Source organism: Pinus tabuliformis, chromosome 5_1 (assembly GCF_031772625.1).
Source record: "Pinus tabuliformis cultivar Carrire ecotype Pingquan chromosome 5_1, CPIR1, whole genome shotgun sequence".
NCBI lineage: Eukaryota > Viridiplantae > Streptophyta > Pinopsida > Pinales > Pinaceae > Pinus > Pinus tabuliformis.
In genome coordinates, this window is record NC_142305.1 from 378,964,266 (window position 1) to 378,987,912 (window position 23,647).

A 23,647-nucleotide genomic window follows, 5' to 3' on the forward strand; every position below is an offset into this window, starting at 1 on the left:
GCAGAGGTCAGTAGAGGGAGCACTTGTTAGCGCTAGAGGGAGCTTTAGCATCGGGAGTGTCTCTAGCTGACAGGGATGTCAGAGTTGGGTGGATCAGTTACTTACTTCTCGGTAACTGAGTTGCAGTGCAACGATTAGCGGTGGCAGTGCTATGGGCAGCACGATACAACATGATGAGAGGGGATGCAGTGTTGGGAGGATGGACTAGCAACAACACGGATGCACAGGAAGCTGCCGTATAGATGCAGCAGTGGCAGTGGCAGGACCATGGGCAACAGTACAGGATGCAACAATGCAGAGAATGTTGGGCGGGAAGGCCTAGCATCAACATAGGGACCGATGTTGGATAATCAGGGTGATGCTTAGTGTGGAGTATTACTAGAGCACAGTCCTCGCTAAGATGGAGTGTTGATTTGAGATAGCATCGGATGTGCTCTAGCCATGAAAATTGGTGGAGAGGCTAAAGCACGTGAGATCTCCATGACCCAGAAATGGTTTGGGCAAATTCTAACTGTTTTGGGAGATATTAAAATAATTAATATTTTAATGGAGTTCCTAAGTCTAAACTTAGGAAAAATAAAATATTAATGGGTATTAATATAAAACTAGGTTAGACTGTTCCAAAAGTCATGGATCAAGCCAAATCTAATCTTAGCCGTTGATTAGAGATTTAATCTCGGCCATTGATGGACCAATGAGAAAAGTATAAGAGAGGCTTGAAGGTCAGTTGGAGAATACAATAGAGTGATCAATCATTCTATTCTCTAGAGCGGGGTTTGCCAAGAGAGATAGAATGAGTGATCAGTAGCGAGGGGCAGTGAATACATAGCAGAGAGGTAGAGTTGGTACCAAAGAAACAGCGCAGAGCGCAGAGAGGTTGATGTAGAGGCAGCTGGGTGCTACGCAGAGGCAGCCAGGAGCTGCGCAGAGCCAGGAGAGGCCAGTGTGTGAGACGCAGAGGGTCTAAGGGCTGACACAGAAGCTTCAGAAGCTGATGCAAAGGCTAGCAGAGCTGACGTAGGGCCAAGAGGCAGCACTGGAAGGATTTTGTTGGATAGACTGGGTGCTGGTGAGCCGGATAGGGAGACGTAGTCCCTATCAGAGTGACACAGAGCAGTGGGAGCTGCAATTGTTGCGTGGGATTGTTCATCCGATGATTATTCAGCCAAAATATCTATCTCCGAGGAGAGTTACTACTGCTGAGGGCATTCTCTGTTGGGTGAGCCATTTCTGGCACCTTGGTTGTATTCTAAAAACTGCATAATAATAAAACCCTTTGAATAGCTGCACCGATTTTCCAGCATTGGTTTTTGCCGGGGACATTGGTCAAAAAATAACGGTGTCACTTGTGTGCTTGTTTTCTTTCAGTTGATGATTTGTAGATGTTGATACTGTACTTGTGTTTATTTTCAGTATTTACATGGTAAATAACTTGTTAAGTAATTAAACAAGTAGGAAGAAATAAACCAGATAGTACAGGAAGAATTTCTAACGAGTTAAACTTAGAAATTCCAACAATATTATGGTGCCCTTCGCTGGTAAGACATAACCCTTGACATGTATCTTGGCCCCTTTATGATGGTCAATGCTTGCAGCCCTTTCTGAAGAAACAGATTTGCAATGCGGCCTTACTAGGAGGGAGATTCTCCCTCTCATTGTCCACAGGCCAGCCCATAAATTCGACCTTCCTTTCTGTTCTTGAAATGAGACCTATAATGATGAATTTGCTTAGTCAAAGAAACCAAATTTCTCCTTAAGATCAACGGTTACCCTATTTGAAGCATCTCGACCTAGTTGCAGAAGTGGAACCCAAAAACAAGACGGTCCTTCGTCGTCATAGAGTAGGGCAACCTCAAACATACATTGGAGACCTTGGATGTTTCAAAATGACATTGGACGATGCCTATATACACAAATAGATATGACGATTTGACCTTATGGAGGTGAAGCTGACCTTGACACTTGGGGGCAAATTCAAATTTCAAATTTTCAATTTTTCCCACCTTGATAAGATCAAGAATTATAGAATTTCTTTTGAATAAATAAATAATTTTCCTTATCCAAATTTGGTGATCTTTAGGTCGATTTTGATCCTTTGGAGAAGAGGAATTTAATGCAATAATTATCTTCATCAGATGAGTTGTCCAAAATGGAATTTGGCCCTAGTTGCCAAATTTAACAGATAGACATATCATTCTTTGTCTTCACTTTGGAAGAAAAGAATGGAGGATTGGGTAAGCATCTAGCATCCGATACTCTTTGAGGATGAGATAGGGCATCCAAGATAAGAGTAGTCATAGAGGACCGATATTCTTTGAGGATTGGGAATCCAAGATAAGAATAGTCCTAGGAGGAGATACTTTGTGAACACCCGGGTGGGGTATGTGCCTTGAGAGACAATGGTGATGGTGTCTATAAGTCATTGGTCTCACCAACATTGTGCTATGATCTTGTGGAAAGATAGAGTTGTTAGTCAAGGCCTTGTTATGTGACAATGTTGGTTGGAATGATGCTAAACAGATGGGTTACCAATCCAGCTCTTCTTATGAGAATTCTTCAGATTGAGAATGTCCAAGTACCTTGTATGGATTATGAATACGTCCCTAATTAAGAGGGAGTGTTGAAATATGTAACTAGGTTCGGTCTTCATAATGACATATGTAATCATGATTTTATGTATTTGATGTAATAAATTTATTCTTGTTGTTCTTGAGGCATGGGTTTCATGATCAAGGAAATTTATTTCTAGGTCAAGCTCCCATTGTGATCTCTTAGGGCTTGTCATTGAGTCTACAAGTCATTAAAAGACCCATTTGGAGCATGTTACATATTGTAAGAAAAAATATTTGAGTCAAAGATAGAGTCAAAAAAACCCTCCAAGACCTTGTCTATGGGCTACAAACAAATCGACATCCAAGAGAAGCAAGTCGGCCTGTCTAAAGGACATGTTGGCCTAGGAATGATGACAAGTCGGCCTAATAGCATGGGAGAGAAGCCTATATATAGGAGGACTCAGCCTCACTCAAGAGATTATCCATCAAGCATCCACGACAAGGAGAGAAGTGTGAATAGGAAAGGAAGAAAGCCTCTTGAGCAGCGAAGAGAAGGGAGAAGAAGATTGAAGTCTTCTAGCATTGTTTTTGGGTCATTCATCTCATACGTGTGACTGCAGCTAGGGTTCTGCAGTAAGGTATTGCAGACCTTAAAGAAGCCGAGATATAGCCCAAGAAAGGAGTATTTTTGCTAGCCGAATTCACAAGAAGAAGTGTCTAAGTCAAGCGAAGGAGAGAAGCCTCACAAATCTGCCCCAATCAGCTCACATGTGTGGAATCTCTGAAATTGTGGGCAGGCTGAAAATTGCAGGCCTGTAATAAGAGGCCGAAATTGAAGAGACGCCAAAAAACAGTAGTGTAGCAGTCAATTTGACCAGCGTTGACTTCGAAGGAAGAAAAGCTTTTCAAGGGAAGAATTTGTGACTTGGTCTTGGAGGGGTTTTTGGTCAAGGGTCTAGGTCTTGGAATTTGTCAATTGAAGATTTTATAAGAAGAAGAATTCTTGTGGGTTTTCCTCTCAGATTGGAGAGGTTTTGGCCCTGGCTGATTGCCTATATCTTGTGTCCTTTGTGTTATTGTTCTTCATAGTTTATTGTTCTTCATAGTTTGTTAGCTGTTTGATGAAGAAAACACTAATAATAACAAGTGAAAGAAGAAGCTAACTAAGCAAAGTAAAATACATCACAAACCGTTAACAAAGCAAGAGAAATCATCTTATGTTGCTGCCCCTAGATTTCTCAACATATTCCATTATTGACCATTAGAAAATACTCTTCTCATTGAAATCTAGTATATGATCTGTGCAAAGTATAAATAAACTCAGGCAAGGAAACTACAAAAGTATTATGTATTTGAAATTACAGATACCCTAAATAGAATCAGTCAGCATATTATTAACATTTGCCAAAGATTGTTTTAGGACATCATTTCCTGCAAATATTTGTTGTCTGCTTGTAGTGTTTCATAATAATGTTATATATTTGATCTTATTTGGTGGCAAATTTCTTCATCGTTGGCAGACAAATTCCTACCTGTGTGCATTTTCTTGGTTGTTCTCCTAATGAAAATTTAACTTCTCTATTCTTCACTTGATGGGTACATCTCTATCTTTTTTTTTTTGATGTTATTGTTTTGTGAGTGTTTCTATTCAAAATTGCAAACACATATATTTAGGGTTTTATAGATTGAAATTTGATCATTTGAGGTATTTTACAATTTGTACTTTGTTGTTTTAATGAATCTACATTTAGTTCAATACTCTAATAAAAGGGATAATTTTGTTAATGCCTTAGCAATGAGATGCTTTTTTTTTAATTGGCAATATTCCTTGTTGGATATCTCACAGGTACAAGAATTTGAGGAAGCTGCATTTAGTGCACCTCTAAATAAACTGGTTAGATGCAAAACAAAGTTTGGTTGGCACTTGCTGCAAGTGCTGTCTGAAAGGTGTGATTAGCTTTCATAGATTACTTCTGACCACTTGCTCCTGTCCATTAAAATAGCAGCCATGGAAGAAAATAATTTCATAAGTGGCTCATGCATATCAAATCTTTTTGTGACATGTCAGGGAAGGAGGATTCCTTCAAGCTATTGAGCCAGAGGAGCTTGAAGTTAAAATGCAGGATGCTGACTTTATAACTGAAGCTCAGCTTATGGATGTTCGTGAATCACATGAAGTGTATGTGATCTTTATAACTAGCTTGTTGGATTTGTCATTTGTTTTCTAGAATCTCTTAAATTCTTTATCAGCAATGTCTACCTTGTTATTCTAACTGTATTCCAATGTTTTGTATGAGAAAATTATGAACAGATCCATTGCATCCTTACCTGGCTTCAAGATTTATCCCCTTGGACAATTTGGAAGTTGGGGCCCATCTATTACAACTGACCTCGATCCTTCAAAGGACACTTATGTTTTGGTAGGATTTGATCTTTCTCATGCAGTCTATCTCTTTTGTGGTTGTTGCATTTCACAGTTGTGTTTGAGTTAAATGAGTAAGCAGAAACCAACATGCAAAATCTACGATAAATATGATGGAAAGTTTTATAAGATAAGCAGGAAGGAGAGTTTCCTCAAAAGTGGATCTTTGTGCATTGTTATGCGTTATCCGATATTGCTATTTTGCCAACTATTTGAGAACTTGTAATGCCCCCAATGGATTAATTGCACCAAGGGACGAATTAGCCTATCAATCCCCGTAGTTTGTGATAAAGGGGAAAACCCCAATTACGCAAATTTTTGGCAACATGGGGTAAGTTTTGGGGCAGCTGGGGCAAAAAGCCAAAAGTTGGGGGTTGCCACGAACCCCTCTCCATTAATTGAGGAGGAGAAACAACCACAAGGAAATCTATAAATACAAGAGGGTTAGAATCATTTTGATCATGATTGAGTTGGATTGATTTGTCTCAGTTTTTCTTTGAGCCTGAGGCTCTGAGGGTTTTAAGACCCCTTTCTCTTCTTTGACTAGTTTTGGTGGAGGTGATCCTCCCCTACCTAGTCACCCTTCTTCTTGTTCTGGCATAGGTCATTAGAGCAGTTCTGGTTTGGTTTTGATGATTTTCCTTGTCTTGGCACAATATATTCGTGAAGTAGCTGTTAAATTTTCTGATTGTTCTATGCTATATCAGTTACTTTAGCTCAATATATCTTTTCACTAACAATGCATCCAATTATTGGCAATATAATCAATCATAAATGTAACTGAAGAAAGAACAATATATGCAGTGACAAAGAAGACAACAACACAACCATAAGAGACAACGGATTGGTCCAAGACCAGAGAAAAACCCCACTTGGGGGAAACCCTTTCAAATCTTCTTCTTTAGTAGATCATCATAAAAAGATTTCAGCAAAGAGTACAATGAGCCCAATACATGTAATTGCAGCATATAATAACAAATCAGATGTACAGATCTATGTAATAGCAGATAGAAAGCCAGATCTACCAGATCATTGAAATTAACTGAAGCCAAGATGTGAAATCTTAGATCTGAACTCTGGTCGCCCTCATAACAATTCACTGTGTGCGATTGAAACTCCTTGGTCGCTCTCTTTGTCGCTGTATGCGAGCGACTATGATTGCAGGGTCGCTCTTAGGAGGTCTTGATGCGAGCGACTGTAGCACTGAACAACTAAAGCCCAAAGTCGGTCCCTTACAGTTGCTATGCGAGCGACCGAGATGGTAGGGTTGCTCCCTTACTGATGTTGTGCGAGCGATTGAGATGGCATGGTCGCTCCTAGGGCTACCTTGTGCGAGCAACTGGGGACCAGAACCTTCCGATCTGCCTCTGAACCCAGAGTCGCTCTCACTGAACTATCTCTGAGCGACCAGAGAGCCAGAGTCACTCTCTTGCCTACTTTGTGCCTGCGAACGGGGACGAAAAATTTTTGTTCTGTGCCAGCGATCGAGATCCAGAAAACCCTAACCCAAAGCGAACCTTTCACCTGTAATTTTGGACCTTGTGCAAACTCCTTTCGACGTACTTGTGCGAGCCAAGAAAAAATAGAAGAATAGAAAGATGATGATGTGTTGAAATGAACTTGAGGTTGCTTCCTTTTATAGGCTTTCCTGAGGGTTAACTTGGGGTTAAGATTGACCCAAGCAGTTACCCATGTGGTTAGGGCTGACCCATTCCATAATGTATGCATGAATAAAATAATTCAAAACTTAACTTCCGTTTAACCAAATTAGGTGATCTTTAGGTCGATTTTGGTCCTCTCGAAAAGAGGAATTTAATGCAAGCATCATCTTGGTCATTTGAGTTGTCCAATGTGGAATTTTACCCTAGTTGCAAAAATTAACAATCCCTCTTAAGTAGGAAGAATTCCACCTTTCAATATCTGTCAGTTGATCAACCTGTCAACACTGTCTCTGCTCAACTCTATCTGCTAAAACTTTCTCGGATCTAGAAGAAGAATCAGGGAGCAATAGCTTCCACCCTTATCTAGCAATAAGATAACTCATCAGACAAGGGTAAACCCTCAACCTTGGAATCTCATCGAGGAGCTTTACCCTCAACCTGACATTTCATCGGGGAGCTTTACCCTCAACCCATAATCCTATTGCCTACCGATCTTCCCAACAATGACTCTTAGTAGTCATGTGGTAGAACACTTGCATCATAATCGTCTTGGGTTGTACACCCCAAAAACACCCTCAATTCGTTGGCCAAACGAGGAGTAAAATTCCCAACAAGCCCTGCTTGTGGGTATGATGCCAACTGGGGTATACTCTGCAAAGACCAGACAGGGGAGTAAAACCCTCAACCCTATGGGTAACAAATAGGGGAGTGCCCTATTGTCCAGAGTTCCCTCAACCCTAGGAGCCCTTTTCCCTCAATTCCTCACCCTAGGAGCTCAAACAAGGGGGAAGAGTTGGCTCAGTGTTCTCGATCAGCACTGCCCCTTATCCGGAGGGCCACATCCATTAGTCCAAGCTGCTCTCTGAAGACCAAGAACTTTCCTTTTGGTAATGCCTTGGTGAGAATATAAACAATCTGTTCATCTATCTATATATGATGGAGCTTGACAACTCCTCTCTGTACCATGTCTCGAATGAAGTGATATCAAATCTCAATATGCTTGGACTTGTCACGAAACATGTGGTTTTCTGCCAAACGGATCCCACTCTTGTTGTCACAATATATCACTGTAGTATATAGGACTTGCTCAAGTAGCTCTCCAAAGAGCTTTCTCAACCAGATTACTTCGCAGCTAGCCATGCTAGCAACAATGTATTCTGCTTCGGTTGTGCTCAATGCTACAGACTTTTGTTTCTTGCTCATCCAGGATATCATGGCAGATCCAAGGCTAAAGCAACATCCAAATGTACTCTTTCTGTCGATAACGTTTCCAACCCAATCAGCATCAATGTATCCATGAAGTTGAACATTTTCAGCAGAATATCTTAGGCCAAGTGTGATCGACCCCTGTAAATATCTCAATATGTGTCTGGCAACTATCCAATGTACATGGAGGGACTTGGTCATGAATTGACTCAATGTGTTTACTGCATAGCATATGTCTAGACAGGTGTTCACAAGGAACATCAGAGCCCCAATCAATTGTCTATACTAGGATGGATTTTCTAAGTCTGGTCCTGCAACATCCCCACATAGCTTCTTGAAGTTCATTTCCATCGGTGTAACCATGGATTTACCTTCAGTCATTCCAAATCTTTCCAGTAATTTTACAACGTATTTTCCTTGTGAAAGAAAAATCTCACCAGGTCTTTGCCATACCTCAAGTCCCAAAAAGTAGTGCATGAGACCAAAGTCTTTCATCTCAAATTCAGAGGCTAGCTTCCTCTTACACTCGATCATCAGAGGCTCACTACTTTTCAAGAACAGATCGTCAACATATAAAACCAAAATCAATGGCATACCTTGAACTATCTTGAAGTAGAGGTTGGGATCGACATTGCTTCTTGTGAATCCCAACTTCACTAAGTAACTGTCAATGCGTGCATACCAAGCTCGGGGAGCTTGCTTCAAACCATATAATGCCTTCTTCAACCTGCAAACATGAGTTCTTCGATCTTCCACTTCAAATCCTTGTGGTTGTTCAACATATACCTCTTCTTGTAACATGCCATGAAGGAATGCGGTCTTTACATCCATCTGATGAAGAGTCCATCCCTGACTTGCAGCAAGGGAAACTATAGAACGAATGGTTGTATATCGAGCCACGAGAGAAAATATGTCATCATAATCTTCTCCCTCTTTCTGAGAGAAGCCTCGAGCTACAAACCTTGCTTTATATTTCTCAATGCTAGCATCAATTCCATGTTTGATTTTGAGTAGCCATTTTGAAGTCACAACAAATTTCCCTTTCGGCCTAGGTACAACATCCCATACATCATTTTTCATAATTGATTCATATTCTTCAGCCATAGAATCCTTCCAAACTTGTTATTTTACAACTTCTTTGAATGAGGACTGTTCGGCTTGAATCATAGTACTCATAGAAACATCATATCCTTGATACCTGCATGGTTGTTTCATTTCTCTGAATGATCTGCGAATGGAGACATTTCTTTCAGTATCCTATAAAGTATCTCGGAGCCAAAGTGGTATCTTCTTAGAGGTAGGATCACTTGGAGGAGGATCTAACGGATCCATGGGCTCTATGGGCTCATCAACCATATTGGACTCAGGCACAGACAGACCATCCAGAATATCCCAGTCATCATTCTCTTCCTTGGGAGGAGGAGGTGGAGGAAGATCTCTTGCTTTTCCAAGAGCTACATCTTCATCAAATGTTACGTCCCTACTAATTTCGACCTTCCTCTGACCAGGAATATAAATTCTATATGCTTTAGAATTTTCACAATAACCCACAAACGTACCTTTTCTACCAGTAGCTTCCAATTTGTTCCTTTTGTCTTTCGGCACATGAAAATATACTGGGCATCCAAATACACGAAGATGGCTGATATCAGGCTTAATGCTTGTGAATATTTCTTCAAGAGTCTTGTTTTCTAATGCTTGATGAGGCACCCTGTTCTGAACATATACAATAGTAGATGTAGCTTCAGCCCAAAGGAACTTTGGCACCTTTTGATCATGGAGCATAGCACGAGCAACTTCTAATATAGACTTGTTCTTTCTTTTGGCTAGACCATTATGTTCAAGAGTATATGGCACAATTGTTTCCTTCTTGATTCTGTCTTTCTTGCAAAATGCTATGAATTCTTTTGACATGTATTCTCCTCCATTTGTCGGACCTGAAGACTTTGATTCTCTTTCCTGATTGATTTTCGATCAAGGCTTTGAATTCCTTGAATGTTTCAAAGGCTTCATCCTTGTGCTTAAGATAGTATATCCATGTCTTTCTTGAGAAGTCGTCAATAAAGGTGATGTAGTAGAGATGACCACTGACAGAATGTATGGGCATCGAACCACATATATCAGAATGAATGAGATGGAGGATGTCATTTGTCTTGTTCTTACTAGAGGGAAATGGTCCCTTTGTTTTCTTTCCACTTGCACAACCTAGACAAACTCCATCATGATGAGCTTGAACATTGGGAATACCAGAGACCAATTTCTTTAATTTTGGAAGTGCATCATAGTGAAGATGAGCTAGTCTGCGGTGCCATAATTCACTCAAATGATTGGTATTATGAACCAATGCTAGAAGAGGTCTTCCAATGATTCTATAGAGTCCTTCAAATCTCAATCCTAATGTGAATGCATCTTTCATAGGTGAATCAACAGGCCAAGTTAAAACATTTCCTTTGATGAAGGCAACCCTCATCCCTTTATCTTCCAAAGTAGATACAGATACCAGATTCTTCATTAATCCTGGTACATACATAACATCATGCAGCAGAACTGATTTCCCCGAATTCAACTGGAATTTGACGGACCCAAAGCCTTTCACGGGATGAGTGGAGTTGTCTCCAAGAATGATCTTTAGCTTAGTCTCCCTCTCTACCAGATTAGAGATGACTTCCTTGTAACCAGAGAAATGATGAGTGGCCCCACTATCAACCAACCAACTATCCCACGAATCTGGTGGAGAAGAACTAGTAAGAGCAGAAATAAGAATGTATTTAGATTTATTTACAACATTACTTTCATACCTTGGAGCCTTCAATTTCTTTTGAGGAGGACGATTTTCTTCACGGTCACTTGAGGAGTCTCTTCTTCTTCTTTGATATCTCCTATCATGGTTCTTCTTTTGATAGTCCTTTCTTCTTTTGTTATTGAAGTTGCCTCTAGTGTTGTAGTGATGTCTTTTGTTCCTTTCAGGACAGTCACAAGCATAATGACCTGTCTTATGACAGTTGAATTCTAAGAAGGAGGCTTGCTTGATGGACCTCCTTTTGCCTTCTTCCTTTTGTCATAAGAGATATATGTAGCGGGCTCTCCCTCTTCATGTTTTTGAATCCTTCCTCTTGCAATCATTCTTGACTCTTCTTGAGTGAGCTTTCCAACAATTTCATCAAATGTCGGAAGGACATTGCTGTTGCTAATTGTAGTAATGAAGATTTCCCAAATAGGAGGGAGACCTCTAAGAGTCACAACTACTAGCTCCCTGTTAGGCACATTTTCTCCAACTCTCTGCAATTGATCTCTAAGGCGAGAGATCCTCATAATGTAGGATTGAACAATTTCCCCTTTGTTCATCTTAGTTTCCTTGAGTTGATCTTTCAGAGTGATGATCTCATTCAAGTTGTTTATTTCATACTTGCTGGCTATCTTGTCATACATATCTTTGGACTTTCTTAAAATCCCTAAATATGCAAGTAAATGATCTTGTAAGACATCAACTATAGTTTGCTTTGCTTTGGACTCACCTTTCTTGTACTTGTTCTTGAGGGAAGCGGAAGCATTTTCTAGAGGCTCGGGCATTTTTTAGTTGGCTCATTGTGATTTATGCTATTGTAATCTAATGTTTACTTGTCTTGTATTAAATCTAAGAATTTTTAACTTAGCACAAAAGTCACTCATTTAAGCTCTAATCTTGTTGAATATCTCAAGTCTCCTTGGGCATATTGATATCTTGTGATCTAAATCATATTGTTTCTTGATATCTAATTGTGTTGAGTTGGCAAATGATAAATTGACATCTTGTTCTAATTGTGATCAAAGACATTGACGAATCTATTTGGTTGTCTTGGCATTTAAATCTAATCAAGTATCTCTTAAACTGAGCAATTGTGATTGATAATCATTGGCTAATTGTTCATTCGTTAAGCATCTTGTGGGATATTGTTATGAATAAAAATATATATAAAATAATACAGATAATGTAAAAAATAATAATAATAAATAATGATTAATTAGTAACTAGTTAATGAAAAGGTATGTCCCTAAGCACATAACTGTTGGTGAAGAGGTACCTGCCTAGGGTATATAAGCAGACCCTCACTGTCATTGTAGTCATCTCACATCAATTCTTTTGTGTAATATTCAATATACAATAATTGTTCTACAATGGATGTTTTTGTCTTCGAAGTATTCTGAAGATTATTGCTACGTATACAAACCTTGTTCGTCACATTGGTGTCAGAGCATTCCTCTGAGTATACGAACTTTGTTCGTTACATTGGTATCAAAGCATTCCTTTGATTATAGGAACTTTGTTTGTTACATTGGTATCAGAACTGTTCGATCCTCACGCTGCTCAACCGCTGCACAGAGCCATGTTCTCTGATCCAAGTCTTTGACCATTAAATTAGTCAACATTGTTGCCATTGAAGCATTTCGCTACAAGAGTTTGGAGTTTCTCCATATCGCCATTTAGGCCTTTGGCTATATATATATATGAAAATTACAAAAAAAAGAGTACATTTAAAAAAAATCCCAAAAAAACAGCGAATTGTAGAAAAAAAAATCATAAAAAAGGATTTTTTTTTAATAAAAAATAGTTTTAAAAAAAGGTGGAAAAACATACAGATTTTTTTTTTTTTTTAAACAAATCTAAAAAAAAAAAGCTTGAACAAAAAATTACATATATAAGAAAAAAAGAGGTGAAAAAAGAAAAAAAAAGAGAAAAACAAAAGAAAAGAAAAGGAAGAAAAACAAAAGTTAAAAAAAATACATTAAAACCAAAATAAAAAGTAATAAGCATTTAATTTTTTTTTTGTATAAACAAAAAAAATTATATATATACAACTTACCTATCTGTCCTACACTGCATTTGAAGAAATAAAATTATAAAAGAAAAAAAATCAAAGAAAAATATATATTATATAAAATAATTTATATAATATATATATATATATATATATATATATATATATATATATATATATATATATCATATATCAGTTTTTTCAGAAACGACCGGCTCTGAACCGACTCGGCCGAGTTGGTCCGAGCCAGACCCTCCCCGAGTCAACCCAGCCTAGGAAACGGTTCAGCCGGCCGGGTTAATACAGAGCTGGCCGGGTTGTCTAACAACTTGGTTGGCTCGGCCGGGTTGGAAACTCCGGCCCGTGAACCCATAAAACAACAACTTTTTTTTAAATATTTGTTTTGGGGGACTCCAAACAGGTTTATAGTTAGTCTATTGTGTATTTGGGGTCCATTCCCCTCTCCTAAACCCTATTTAACCCACCCAACCCCTCTCATTTCCTCACAGCCATCTCATGCATTTGAGTGAGAATTTCAGTGAGAGTTTGTGAGGAGTTGTTGAGTTTTTTTTTGGAGCAGCAGTGAGGAGTCTTGGGCAAGCATTGTAGCTGGAGTGAGGAGCTTCTTGGGCAGCCATTTGGAGCAGCATTGAGGAGTTGGTTTCTTGGAGCAACCTTGAGGAGGCAGTTTGTGCCTGGAGGTATTTTTTTTCACTTGTAAAAATCTGTTTTTGCTTATTAAATTTTATGTGCAAATCTGGAAATTGAAAAGAGTGTTTTTGGTGAAAGAAATGAACATTGAATCAATGCTATTTTTTTGTTTTCATTTTCAGATTTTTTGCTTTCATTTCCAAGTCAAAAAATGGCACCTAGAGTGAAAGATGCTGCTTGGGCATATGTTGAAATGGTTGATAGTCAAATGCATTGCAAATTTTGCCATAGAAAAATTAAGGATGGTCCTGGGGGCATTAATAGGTTGAAACAACACTTGGCAGGGATTAGAGGCCAAATTACTCCATGTACCTCACCAGAAATTGGGGAGATTAGGAGGGATTTGTTAGCCAACTTGGAGAAGTTTAAAGAAGATAAGGCTAGGCAAAAAGAGTTAGAGGCTGAAATTGGGAGGAAGAGGAATATACAAAAAATGCTGGCTACCAACCCCCATTTTGATTTTGAGGGTTCTTCCTCTATCCCTTGTACTGATGCATCCAACCCCTTCCGATATGTTCCTCCCTCTTTTGAGTCTATTCAAGAAAAGGGTAAGGGTAAAATGAAAAAGGGTGATATGAATATCAAAAGTTATTTCACTGTCACACCCTCCTCTCCATCAGATGCACATGGTCCTCAAGCTAGTAGAAGTCATATGCAGCCCACTTTAGATGACCATTGGAAGAAAGAATTGAGGGAGACTGCTTGTGATTACATATGTAGATGGTGGTATGATGCTGATATCCCCTTCAATGCTTCCCGTTCACCATATTATGAGCCTATGTTTGATGCCATACATGTTGCTGGAAAAGGCTTCAAAGGCCCTACTATGCATGAGCTAAGGGGGTATCGTTTGCAGAAAGAAATTGGCTCCATTAATGAGTATTTGAAAGATTCAAGGACTCATGGGCAAGAACAGGATGTACCATCATGTCAGATGGATGGACTGATCAAAGAAACCACACCATCATAAACTTTCTTATCTTCTGCCCACAGGGAACCATGTTTCTAAAATCAGTTGATGCATCTGATAAGCTAAAAGGTGGACAATTGTTGTTTCAGCTATTGGATGAGGTTGTTGAGGAGGTGGGGGTGGCTAATGTTGTTCAAGTCATCACAGATAATGCCTCTAACTTGTTCTTGCTGGTAAACTATTAGAGGAAAACCACAGAACCATCTTTTGGACCCCATGTGTTGCATATTGCATAGACCTCATGCTTGAGGATATTGGCAAATTAGAATGGGTCAAAAACACTGTAGATCATGCCAAAAGCATAACAAAATTTATCTACAATCATTCATGGATTGTGAGCCTGATGAGGAAACACATGGGGGCAGGGATATTATTAGGCCTGCCATCATTAGATTTTCTACTCATTTTTTGACATTGCAATCTATGCTTTCACAACATAGAAACTTGCAAAAGATTTTTTCCAGTGAAGAATGGAATCAAAGTGGTCTCACAAACTGGAAGCCAAAGAATTGCAAAGAAAGTTAATGAAGAAATATTTTGGAGAAAGGCAGCAGAGATTGTGAAGCTTGCTGAGCCATTGGTTAAGGTGTTGCGGTTGGTGGATGGGGAAAGATTGGCTATGGGCTTCATTTATGAGGCTATGGATCAAGCAAAGGAGCAAATAAAGAGGGCATACAAGGATAAAGTGGCTAAGTATGGGCCCATTTGGGCAATCATTGATGAAAGATGGAACAATCAACTCCATCGCCCTATACATGCAGCTGGGTATTTTGTGAACCCACGGTATCATTATAAAGCTAAGGCGACAAGAGTTTTGAGGGGGGAGGTTAGAGATGGATTGATTGACTGCATTGACCGCATGATCCCATTGGATTGTGATCAACTGGAGATACACTGACAGGTCACAACCTTCAGCAATGCCTCTGGTACCTTTGGGAAGAACCTAGAAAAGATTGCAAGGGAAGCAGATGAGCCAGGTAAACAAAAATTTCAATTTTCAAATTCTTAATACTTATTTTGTTAAATCGTTTATAATTTGAAAGTTGGATATAATTTGTAATTTTGTTGAGCTAACTCATTACACTCCTATGTTTTTTGCAGCACAATGGTGGGAGGCTTTTGGTAGCCATTGTTCTGAATTGCAGAAGTTTGCAATTCGTATTTTGATTCAAACTTGCAGTGCTACTGTGTGTGAGCACAATTGGTCTGTCTTTGAGAAGATTCACACAAAGAAGAGAAACCGTTTGGATCAAAAATGGTTAAATGATCTAGTCTATGTCCAATACAACCTCCAGCTCAGACGCAACCAATTGCTGAACAAAAGACCTGATTCAGATCCCATTGTGTTGGAAGATATTGATCCAACATCAGATTGGGTAGTGGAGAGTCATCCAGCAGAGTTTGCTTTTGATGAGGATATTGATTAAGAATTACAAACGATAGCATCACTCGAACAACATGTTCAGTTGAATGCAGATCCTAATCCACTTGTACCAGCCTCAGCCTCAGAGCCAGCAAGTCCTCTAGTTGCAGGCGCTTCCTCTACTCAGCCACGACAGAAGCACATATCTCGTCTATCTCAGCTTGCAGCTGTTGCACAGCCTGCTAGTGCTACCACTTCTACAGTTGCAGTTGGAGATGATGATGAGGAGGAGCCATGGGGCCCCCTGTTTGACTCTGATCCAGATGATCTTGGCTCCTCTAGCAGTAGCCAGTAGTACTGGTCACAGTTTACTTTTGTTGTAGAGGCCATTTCTAGCCTCCTTGGTTATGTGTTTTTGTTTTGATCTCTATATCATCATCATGTATGTATTGGACAGTGCACTGGGTGCCATTTTGATATAATGGATATATTCATGAGCCTACTTTGATCATATGTTGTCTTCTATCTATATTCTGATGCTGTGTGTTTGGAAACATGAATGAAAATCTTTAAAATTATGGTTTTTTATAAAAAAATAAATATTTAATGTATTTTTTACAACCACAGAGTCATTAAAATCGAGCTGACCGAGTCGATATCGAGTCAGAGTCGGAGTCGGAGTCGACTCTCGGCCGAGTCAGAGTTTTAAAATATATATATATATATATATATATATATATATATATATATATATATATATATATATATATATATATATAGACACAAAAGGCGTAGCCAACTATTTTGTCGTCGTCTGCTCGTTGACCCTTGCACAGTGCCTTGCTAAGCCCCTGAAAAACGCAACCACTGACGTACTTCGCTGTCTCCTTGCACAACCCAATCGACCGACTGCTGACGTCCATTGCTATCCTCCGGCCTGCTGCCTATCGACAACCAAAAGTCACCGCGCTTTCCAATTGCCCCTGTCGTTGAGCAGGTCCGCTATCGGCCTGCACCACCTGCTCGCCATCCATTTCCCTTCACCAGCAACCACTGTCCCGTTGAGGACACACTATGGCCATCAAACTAATCGACAAATAGTAATCCGCCCCCTTCTCCACTGCCACTCGATTCCTGCGGCAATCCTCATTCCTCTCCTGGAATTAACTGTCTAATGCGTTTGTACAACAATAGACCGCTCTGCAAGTTTTACTGGTAATGAGACGTTACCTTCATACACTGCCTACCTGTGCCATTTGCGGATTTGAGATTTGAATTGGTGGGGCATTGTTGCGGGCACCTTCTATAAGCCACAATTTCAAAGGTTTGTGGCCATTCCTGAGTCATGGTGCCCACAAAAAAATTGATATACACAAAACATATTCGATTAAGTGAAGGAAATAAAGGCATCATCCTAAGGAAAAGAGGGTATTAAAGTTACAAGTCAAATAATAAAATAATAATTAAATTATAAAGTTTAAATAAGGGAATTATAATTTAATTAAAGTAGAAAGCCTTATCTAGGGGATACAACATGATGAAAATACAATGAAGAATATACTTGTGTGGAATGTTACTTGGGAGCGGGAGCGACATTTTCAGAAGCTCCTGGTTTGGGAGCGAATCTCGGAGCGATTTTTTAAAAATATATATATTTTTTAATTTTTGATACATCTATGTCAACAAAAACATGTAGAATGATGAATTAGATATAAAAAACATAAAAAAACATAGATTGATCATTGAACCATATCACATCAATCATCTAGAAGTTATAATCTTCATCAACCATGTCCACAAGTTAGTAAAATACATATTACAACTGCAACATATTGAGTCTCGTGAATCATGATTCATCAAATTCAATCTTAAAGTTTCAACTTTAGGCTTTCAAAATTGAAAATTCAATATATAACATTTATCATCATTGATCACCAAAGTTGTACTTGTAAGCTAAGTTTAACCATTACAAGAAATAATATCTTAGATATTTCTAAGTCCTAACTTATAACTGTTAACATGAAATGAAATGTTATAAAATGAAACATGAATAATGAAATGAAATGAAACAACTTTAGTCTTTCACGAAGCATCATATTCATAATTCACAATCATTACCAATGAGTTATAATTGCCAACTTCAAACTTCAAATTTTCATTGTCACAGTCATATATTGTTTACAAAAAATATCATTATGATATGAAAGAGTCAAGAGTCAAGGACTCAAGACTCAACAGTTATGAAAACTAATAGAAACTAGAAAAGACAAGTAAACTGTAAATCTACATGTGGCCCTTGCCACAAGAGTCTCCAGGAGTATAAGCAGGTCGTGGTGGTCTTCTAGGAGTCTCCTGCACAGACCGATGACCAGAACTAGAAGGCACATGCCCTCCACGTGAGGGTGTAGATGGAGGTGGTGACAACAAAGGAACAAGACTCGGAACTCGAGCACTGTTACTGGATGGTGGAGGTGGCATGGCTGTTACTGGATGGTGGAGGTGGCATGGCCTACCTGTGCCATTTGTGGATTTGAGATTTGAATTGGTGGGGCATTGTTGCGGGCACCTTCTATAAGCCACAATTTCAAAGGTTTGTGGCCATTCCTGAGTCATGGTGCCCACAAAAAATTTGATATACACAAAACATATTCGATTAAGTGAAGGAAATAAAGGCATCATCCTAAGGAAAAGAGGGTATTAAAGTTACAAGTCAAATAATAAAATAATAATTAAATTATAAAGTTTAAATAAGGGAATTATAATTTAATTAAAGTAGAAAGCCTTATCTAGGGGATACAACATGATGAAAATACAATGAAGAATATACTTGTGTGGAATGTTACTTGGGAGCGGGAGCAACATTTTCAGAAGCTCCTGGTTTGGGAGCGAATCTCGGAGCGATTTTTTAAAAATATATATATTTTTTAATTTTTGATACATCTATGTCAACAAAAACATGTAGAATGATGAATTAGATATAAAAAACATAAAAAAACATAGATTGATCATTGAACCATATCACATCAATCATCTAGAAGTTATAATCTTCATCAACCATGTCCACAAGTTAGTAAAATACATATTACAACTGCAACATATTGAGTCTCGTGAATCATGATTCATCAAATTCAATCTTAAAGTTTCAACTTTAGGCTTTCAAAATTGAAAATTCAATATATAACATTTATCATCATTGATCACCAAAGTTGTACTTGTAAGCTAAGTTTAACCATTACAAGAAATAATATCTTAGATATTTCTAAGTCCTAACTTATAACTGTTAACATGAAATGAAATGTTATAAAATGAAACATGAATAATGAAATGAAATGAAACAACTTTAGTCTTTCACGAAGCATCATATTCATAATTCACAATCATTACCAATGAGTTATAATTGCCAACTTCAAACTTCAAATTTTCATTGTCACAGTCATATATTGTTTACAAAAAATATCATTATGATATGAAAGAGTCAAGAGTCAAGGACTCAAGACTCAACAGTTATGAAAACTAATAGAAACTAGAAAAGACAAGTAAACTGTAAATCTACATGTGGCCCTTGCCACAAGAGTCTCCAGGAGTATAAGCAGGTCGTGGTGGTCTTCTAGGAGTCTCCTGCACAGACCGATGACCAGAACTAGAAGGCACATGCCCTCCACGTGAGGGTGTAGATGGAGGTGGTGACAGCAAAGGAACAAGACTCAGAACTCGAGCACTGTTACTGGATGGTGGAGGTGGCATGGCTGTTGCAGCTGCTTCATCTTCATCCCTTATAAGTTCCTCTTCCAGTTCTTCAAGATGTATAGTGCCATCCTCCAAATTGTCATCCTCTGGGTGATTGTCCCAAATTTTATATGTGGGATCCTCATAAGCCCGATCACAGTAATGACTCAACAACCTCAAGTTGTAGTGCACATAAACCAAGCTTTCTGCTCGGTTTTCATTGAATCTGTTTCTTTTCACATTATGTATGAAGCTGTAGGTGCTCCAACACCTCTCTGCAGAAGAAGTATTTACAACCTGTGAAAGAACTTTTTTTGCCAATTTTGGCAAAAGTCCCTGGCCGCCATATGTTTCCCACCATGTGAGAGAATCAAATCTATCTTTGTCTTCCATTGCATGGAAGTTACCAAACAAACCAGTGCCACTGAAGTATTTGCCTATTTCAAGGCGCACAGCTGCACATTCCTCCCTGTCAGGTATCAACTTTTCTAATGCTTGCAAATATCCACTAGTTACCTCTGCATCTAAATGGGGTTTGGTCCTAATCCCACCCCCTGGTGTAGGTTGGCCCAACCAAGATGTAGAGTAGTATTTTGGCGTAAGGATATACGCCAAGCAATGTAGTGGAAGATTAAGTCTATTCCACCGTTCACACACACAATCGTGAATCAGTTTGTACAAGTCGGGATCTCTGTTATGAACAATATCTTTTATTTGCCCCAACATGGTATCCATCTGCTCATACACCTCGCCAATCACTGGTTTGTCTGTATCTGCAAACTGAATCATGTGATAAATGGGCTTGGTGAAATCTAATACTTGCCTCACACTTGTCCAAAACTGACCATCAAGAGTGGCCTCCTCCACCAGTTCAAAACCTCGCCTATCAGCTGCATTTGTAGCCCTTTCCTTTAATACCTGCCAATGTGGACTTGATACCATGCTAGCCAATGACTCTCCTACCTTCAAAAGGTGCCTGAAGGTGAGGTAATAGCTACCAAATCTGGTCTTCGCAATCTTCAACAACTCCAATCTCGAGTGACTGTGGAAAAGGCCATGGGTATTGCTGTGATTTGTAATAAATTTTATCATTTGTTTGCCTTTCTTGTACAAATCACCAATCCATTTGTATTGTGCATTTTTGTTCTTGACAACATCATGCATCAGAAGGTTCAATGTGTGAACCAAACATCTAGACCAAAATATGTTGGGGTATTTATCCTCAATAATTGCTCCCGCTGCCTTACAATTAGGAGCATTATCAATGATGACTTGGATGACATTGTATGGCCCAATACGGTCAATTGTTTCAAGTAATGCTTCTGCAATGTTGATGGCGGTCCTGAACTTGTCTGAGTAATCATGTGCAGTTAGAAAGATGGCACCACTAGCAGACACAGCAAGAACACTTATCAATGGCTTGCCTTTTACATTTGTCCATCCATTAGATATAATGGACACCCCATGGTCAACTTGTCATTCTATTCAAAGAATGTGATATTTTTGCTTTTGCATGATCAAGTCCAACGGTTCTTGCCTTGTCATACCCAGGGCTCTTATATCCTTTAGGGGCATCATTTATGGCAGAAACCATTTCGTGCCAATAAGGTGAGAGAAGAACATTGAATGGTATCCCACATGCATAGAGAAACCTATAAACCTTTGAATCCACATCATTCCTACACTCCTCATCAAGGAAATCTGATATGGTTCTACGCCTTAAAGCTGATGACCCTATGCCTCCATATCCACTGCCTTGGGAGGATGCTGAAGGAGTTCTTTGTGCTTGTGATTGTGAGTTTGGTTCAAAGAAACCCCTTGATTTTTTAGATTTGTATTGGGCTTCCTCCTCTTCCCTTATGTATTTGGCTCTATCTGCTGCTGACACCGCTGGACAAGTTTTGATTCCTATTTGTTTATCTCCATCCCATGGCCTTTTCCCGCAGAGGTGTTTTCTGGCACGGGTGTATGAACCTGTATAATTATTGTTGCAATGGGGGCAATGAAATTTAGTGGTTCCACCCCCTCTCCCTGCTTCAAGCCTGTTAACATATTTCCACAATGGGGTTTGGTCTTGTTTAATTTTTTGAGTCATGTTCACCCTCCTTCAGCTCCTCCTCACCGGGGTTTTCATCAAATCCACTTTCTCCAGCTTCTTCATCCCCCTCTTCATTTTGGCCCCTCCGTTTCCTACTCTCCAGCACCATAATAACCATAAAAGGGACCAAGAAGAGGAAAATGCCAAGAAATATAGCCAGGTCCATGATGTTTGATATTTGTAGGCTTCTGAATCTGCAAAATTTAATGGGAATGGGAATGGGAATATGAATGAGAAAATTAATTTAATTTATTTAGATTAATTAATTTAATTTAGATTCGTGATTTTTGTACTAAATAAAGTTAATAAACTAAACTAAACTAAATTAAACTAACTAAACTAAACTAAATTACTACCTAACTAAGGTTTAAAATACTAAATTACTAAGTTACTAACCTCTTTGCAGGCTTGCTCCTCGCTTCTCCTCGCTCCTTTGCTCTTGCTCTCTAGCTAAACTCAACTCATTCAAGTGATAATGAAATGTTTTTTGCCCCAATGTGATTTTAAAACATAATTTTTTTTATTTTTTATTTTTAAATTAAATTTTTTTCCTCGCGGAACGCTCCCGGAGCGAAATTTTAACGCTTGGGAGCGATCGCTCCCTAATCGCTCCTGAGCTGTAATTTTCGCTCCGGGAGCGACGCTCTTGATTTTGGCAGGGAGCACAAATTTTTTTATCGGGAGCGCGCTCCCGACCCGCTCCCGCCTGGAGCGCGGATTGGGAGTGGGTTCGAAGGGGGGGGGGAGCGCTCCCCCGCAACTCTGACTTGTGTACAAGAGAGTCCTTGTGTAGGTTTCATACCTAGCCCTAGTGGTGTGATTCCTATATGATGGATTGTACAATCATGCCTTACGTTCCACATGTCAAGTGCAAGATGTGACCACATTCTTCATAGGATTCTTTTTTTTTGAAATTGTTTCGAGAAGCATGCCCCAAGGTCAATGTTGCAATGCATAACATAGACTTCCTTTAGCTTAGGTAATAGGTTGCAGAGTTATCTATCAAAATTTTTCCCAAACTTTCACCTGATCTGACCCCTTTTCCTCAACGTGCACAACAAGGACCATTAGCATCCATATATAGCTTTACAATGGAGCCAGTAATTTATGCCCAAAATGTGTCCCAATCTAAAGAATGTAGTCAGTTCTATTTTACATACAAGGGTGGCTTTTAATTCTGTTGATAGTAGATTATCCTTATTCTTATTAAAAATAAAGTAGATTTTCCATTTGGATAGTAGGATTATCTTTCAGATAGTATATTTGTCATTCTTCATAGAGGAAGTCATAATAACAAATCTCGAGTTTAAGAAGTAAACAACTATGAAGCATGGGAATTCAGATTAGGATGTGTTGAAATACCCTATATGTCACGTTAATGATTATTCTATGGGTGGTGGAATCTTCTAGTGAAAACATAGATTGAATACCATGGACTTGTGTAAGGCTTATTGTGATAATTGTTTTTAATGATCTTAAATTAAATGAGAAGATCAATTCGTAGAGAAATTGGGATTTTAGAATGGAAGCTTATTTAGTCAATGAAAGACCAATGAAAATATTAGAATACACTTTTACCCTTATTCTAGTGTTGAATAAAAATGCCGTGAAAAATAATGTGTCTCTAGTTTTGGATAAAAGGACCCTCAACTTTCTTCGCAACTTTTGTGGTCACTGGCCACTTGTGAAAGGAGTAGGCATCTTTAGAAATGCGGTGCCATTTAGAAGGGAAATACTAATAGCAGCAGGGCAAAGGCAATTATTCCATTCGTTTATTTATTTCTCATTTGTTTGGTCATATTGTGAGCTGCAATATATATCATGAAATTGTTTTAGTACTAGTAAACAATGATTAAATATATAATAAATTTGAACCTTTGACATTTAGAGGACATTTCTCTCAATAAGTATGAAAATCATGCTGGAAACAATTTCTGAAGTTTGGAGTCTTTTATTTTAAGTTAACTAATTGGTTTAGAAGATGAAAAACCAACAACTTGGAAGAGTGGGACTTTTATATTCACTGAGGCATTAAAGAAATTATATGCTTGAAACTTTTACTAGTGCCTTCTAGTGGAATTGATAGTGCACTAATCCGTTGCTTGCCAATATTTCGGTTTTGGTACCACCTTATAGCATATC

The 23,647-nt window shown here is 38.7% G+C and overlaps 1 protein-coding gene across 4 annotated transcripts in view; it reads left to right on the top strand.

Moving 5' to 3' along the window:
• LOC149165029 (rhodanese-like domain-containing protein / PPIC-type PPIASE domain-containing protein) overlaps positions 1 to 23,647 on the top strand; it is a 184,951-nt gene that overhangs the window by 126,112 nt on the left and 35,192 nt on the right. For 3 of the 4 annotated variants that reach the window (XM_089432216.1, XM_089432219.1, XM_089432220.1), the window contains exons 4-6: positions 4,399 to 4,499; positions 4,621 to 4,731; positions 4,864 to 4,972. In XM_089432216.1, coding sequence (XP_089288342.1) covers positions 4,399 to 4,499; positions 4,621 to 4,731; positions 4,864 to 4,972 — 321 coding nt within the window. The remainder of the gene's footprint in view (positions 1 to 4,398; positions 4,500 to 4,620; positions 4,732 to 4,863; positions 4,973 to 23,647) is intronic. The other variant, XM_089432217.1, reaches the window with a different exon arrangement.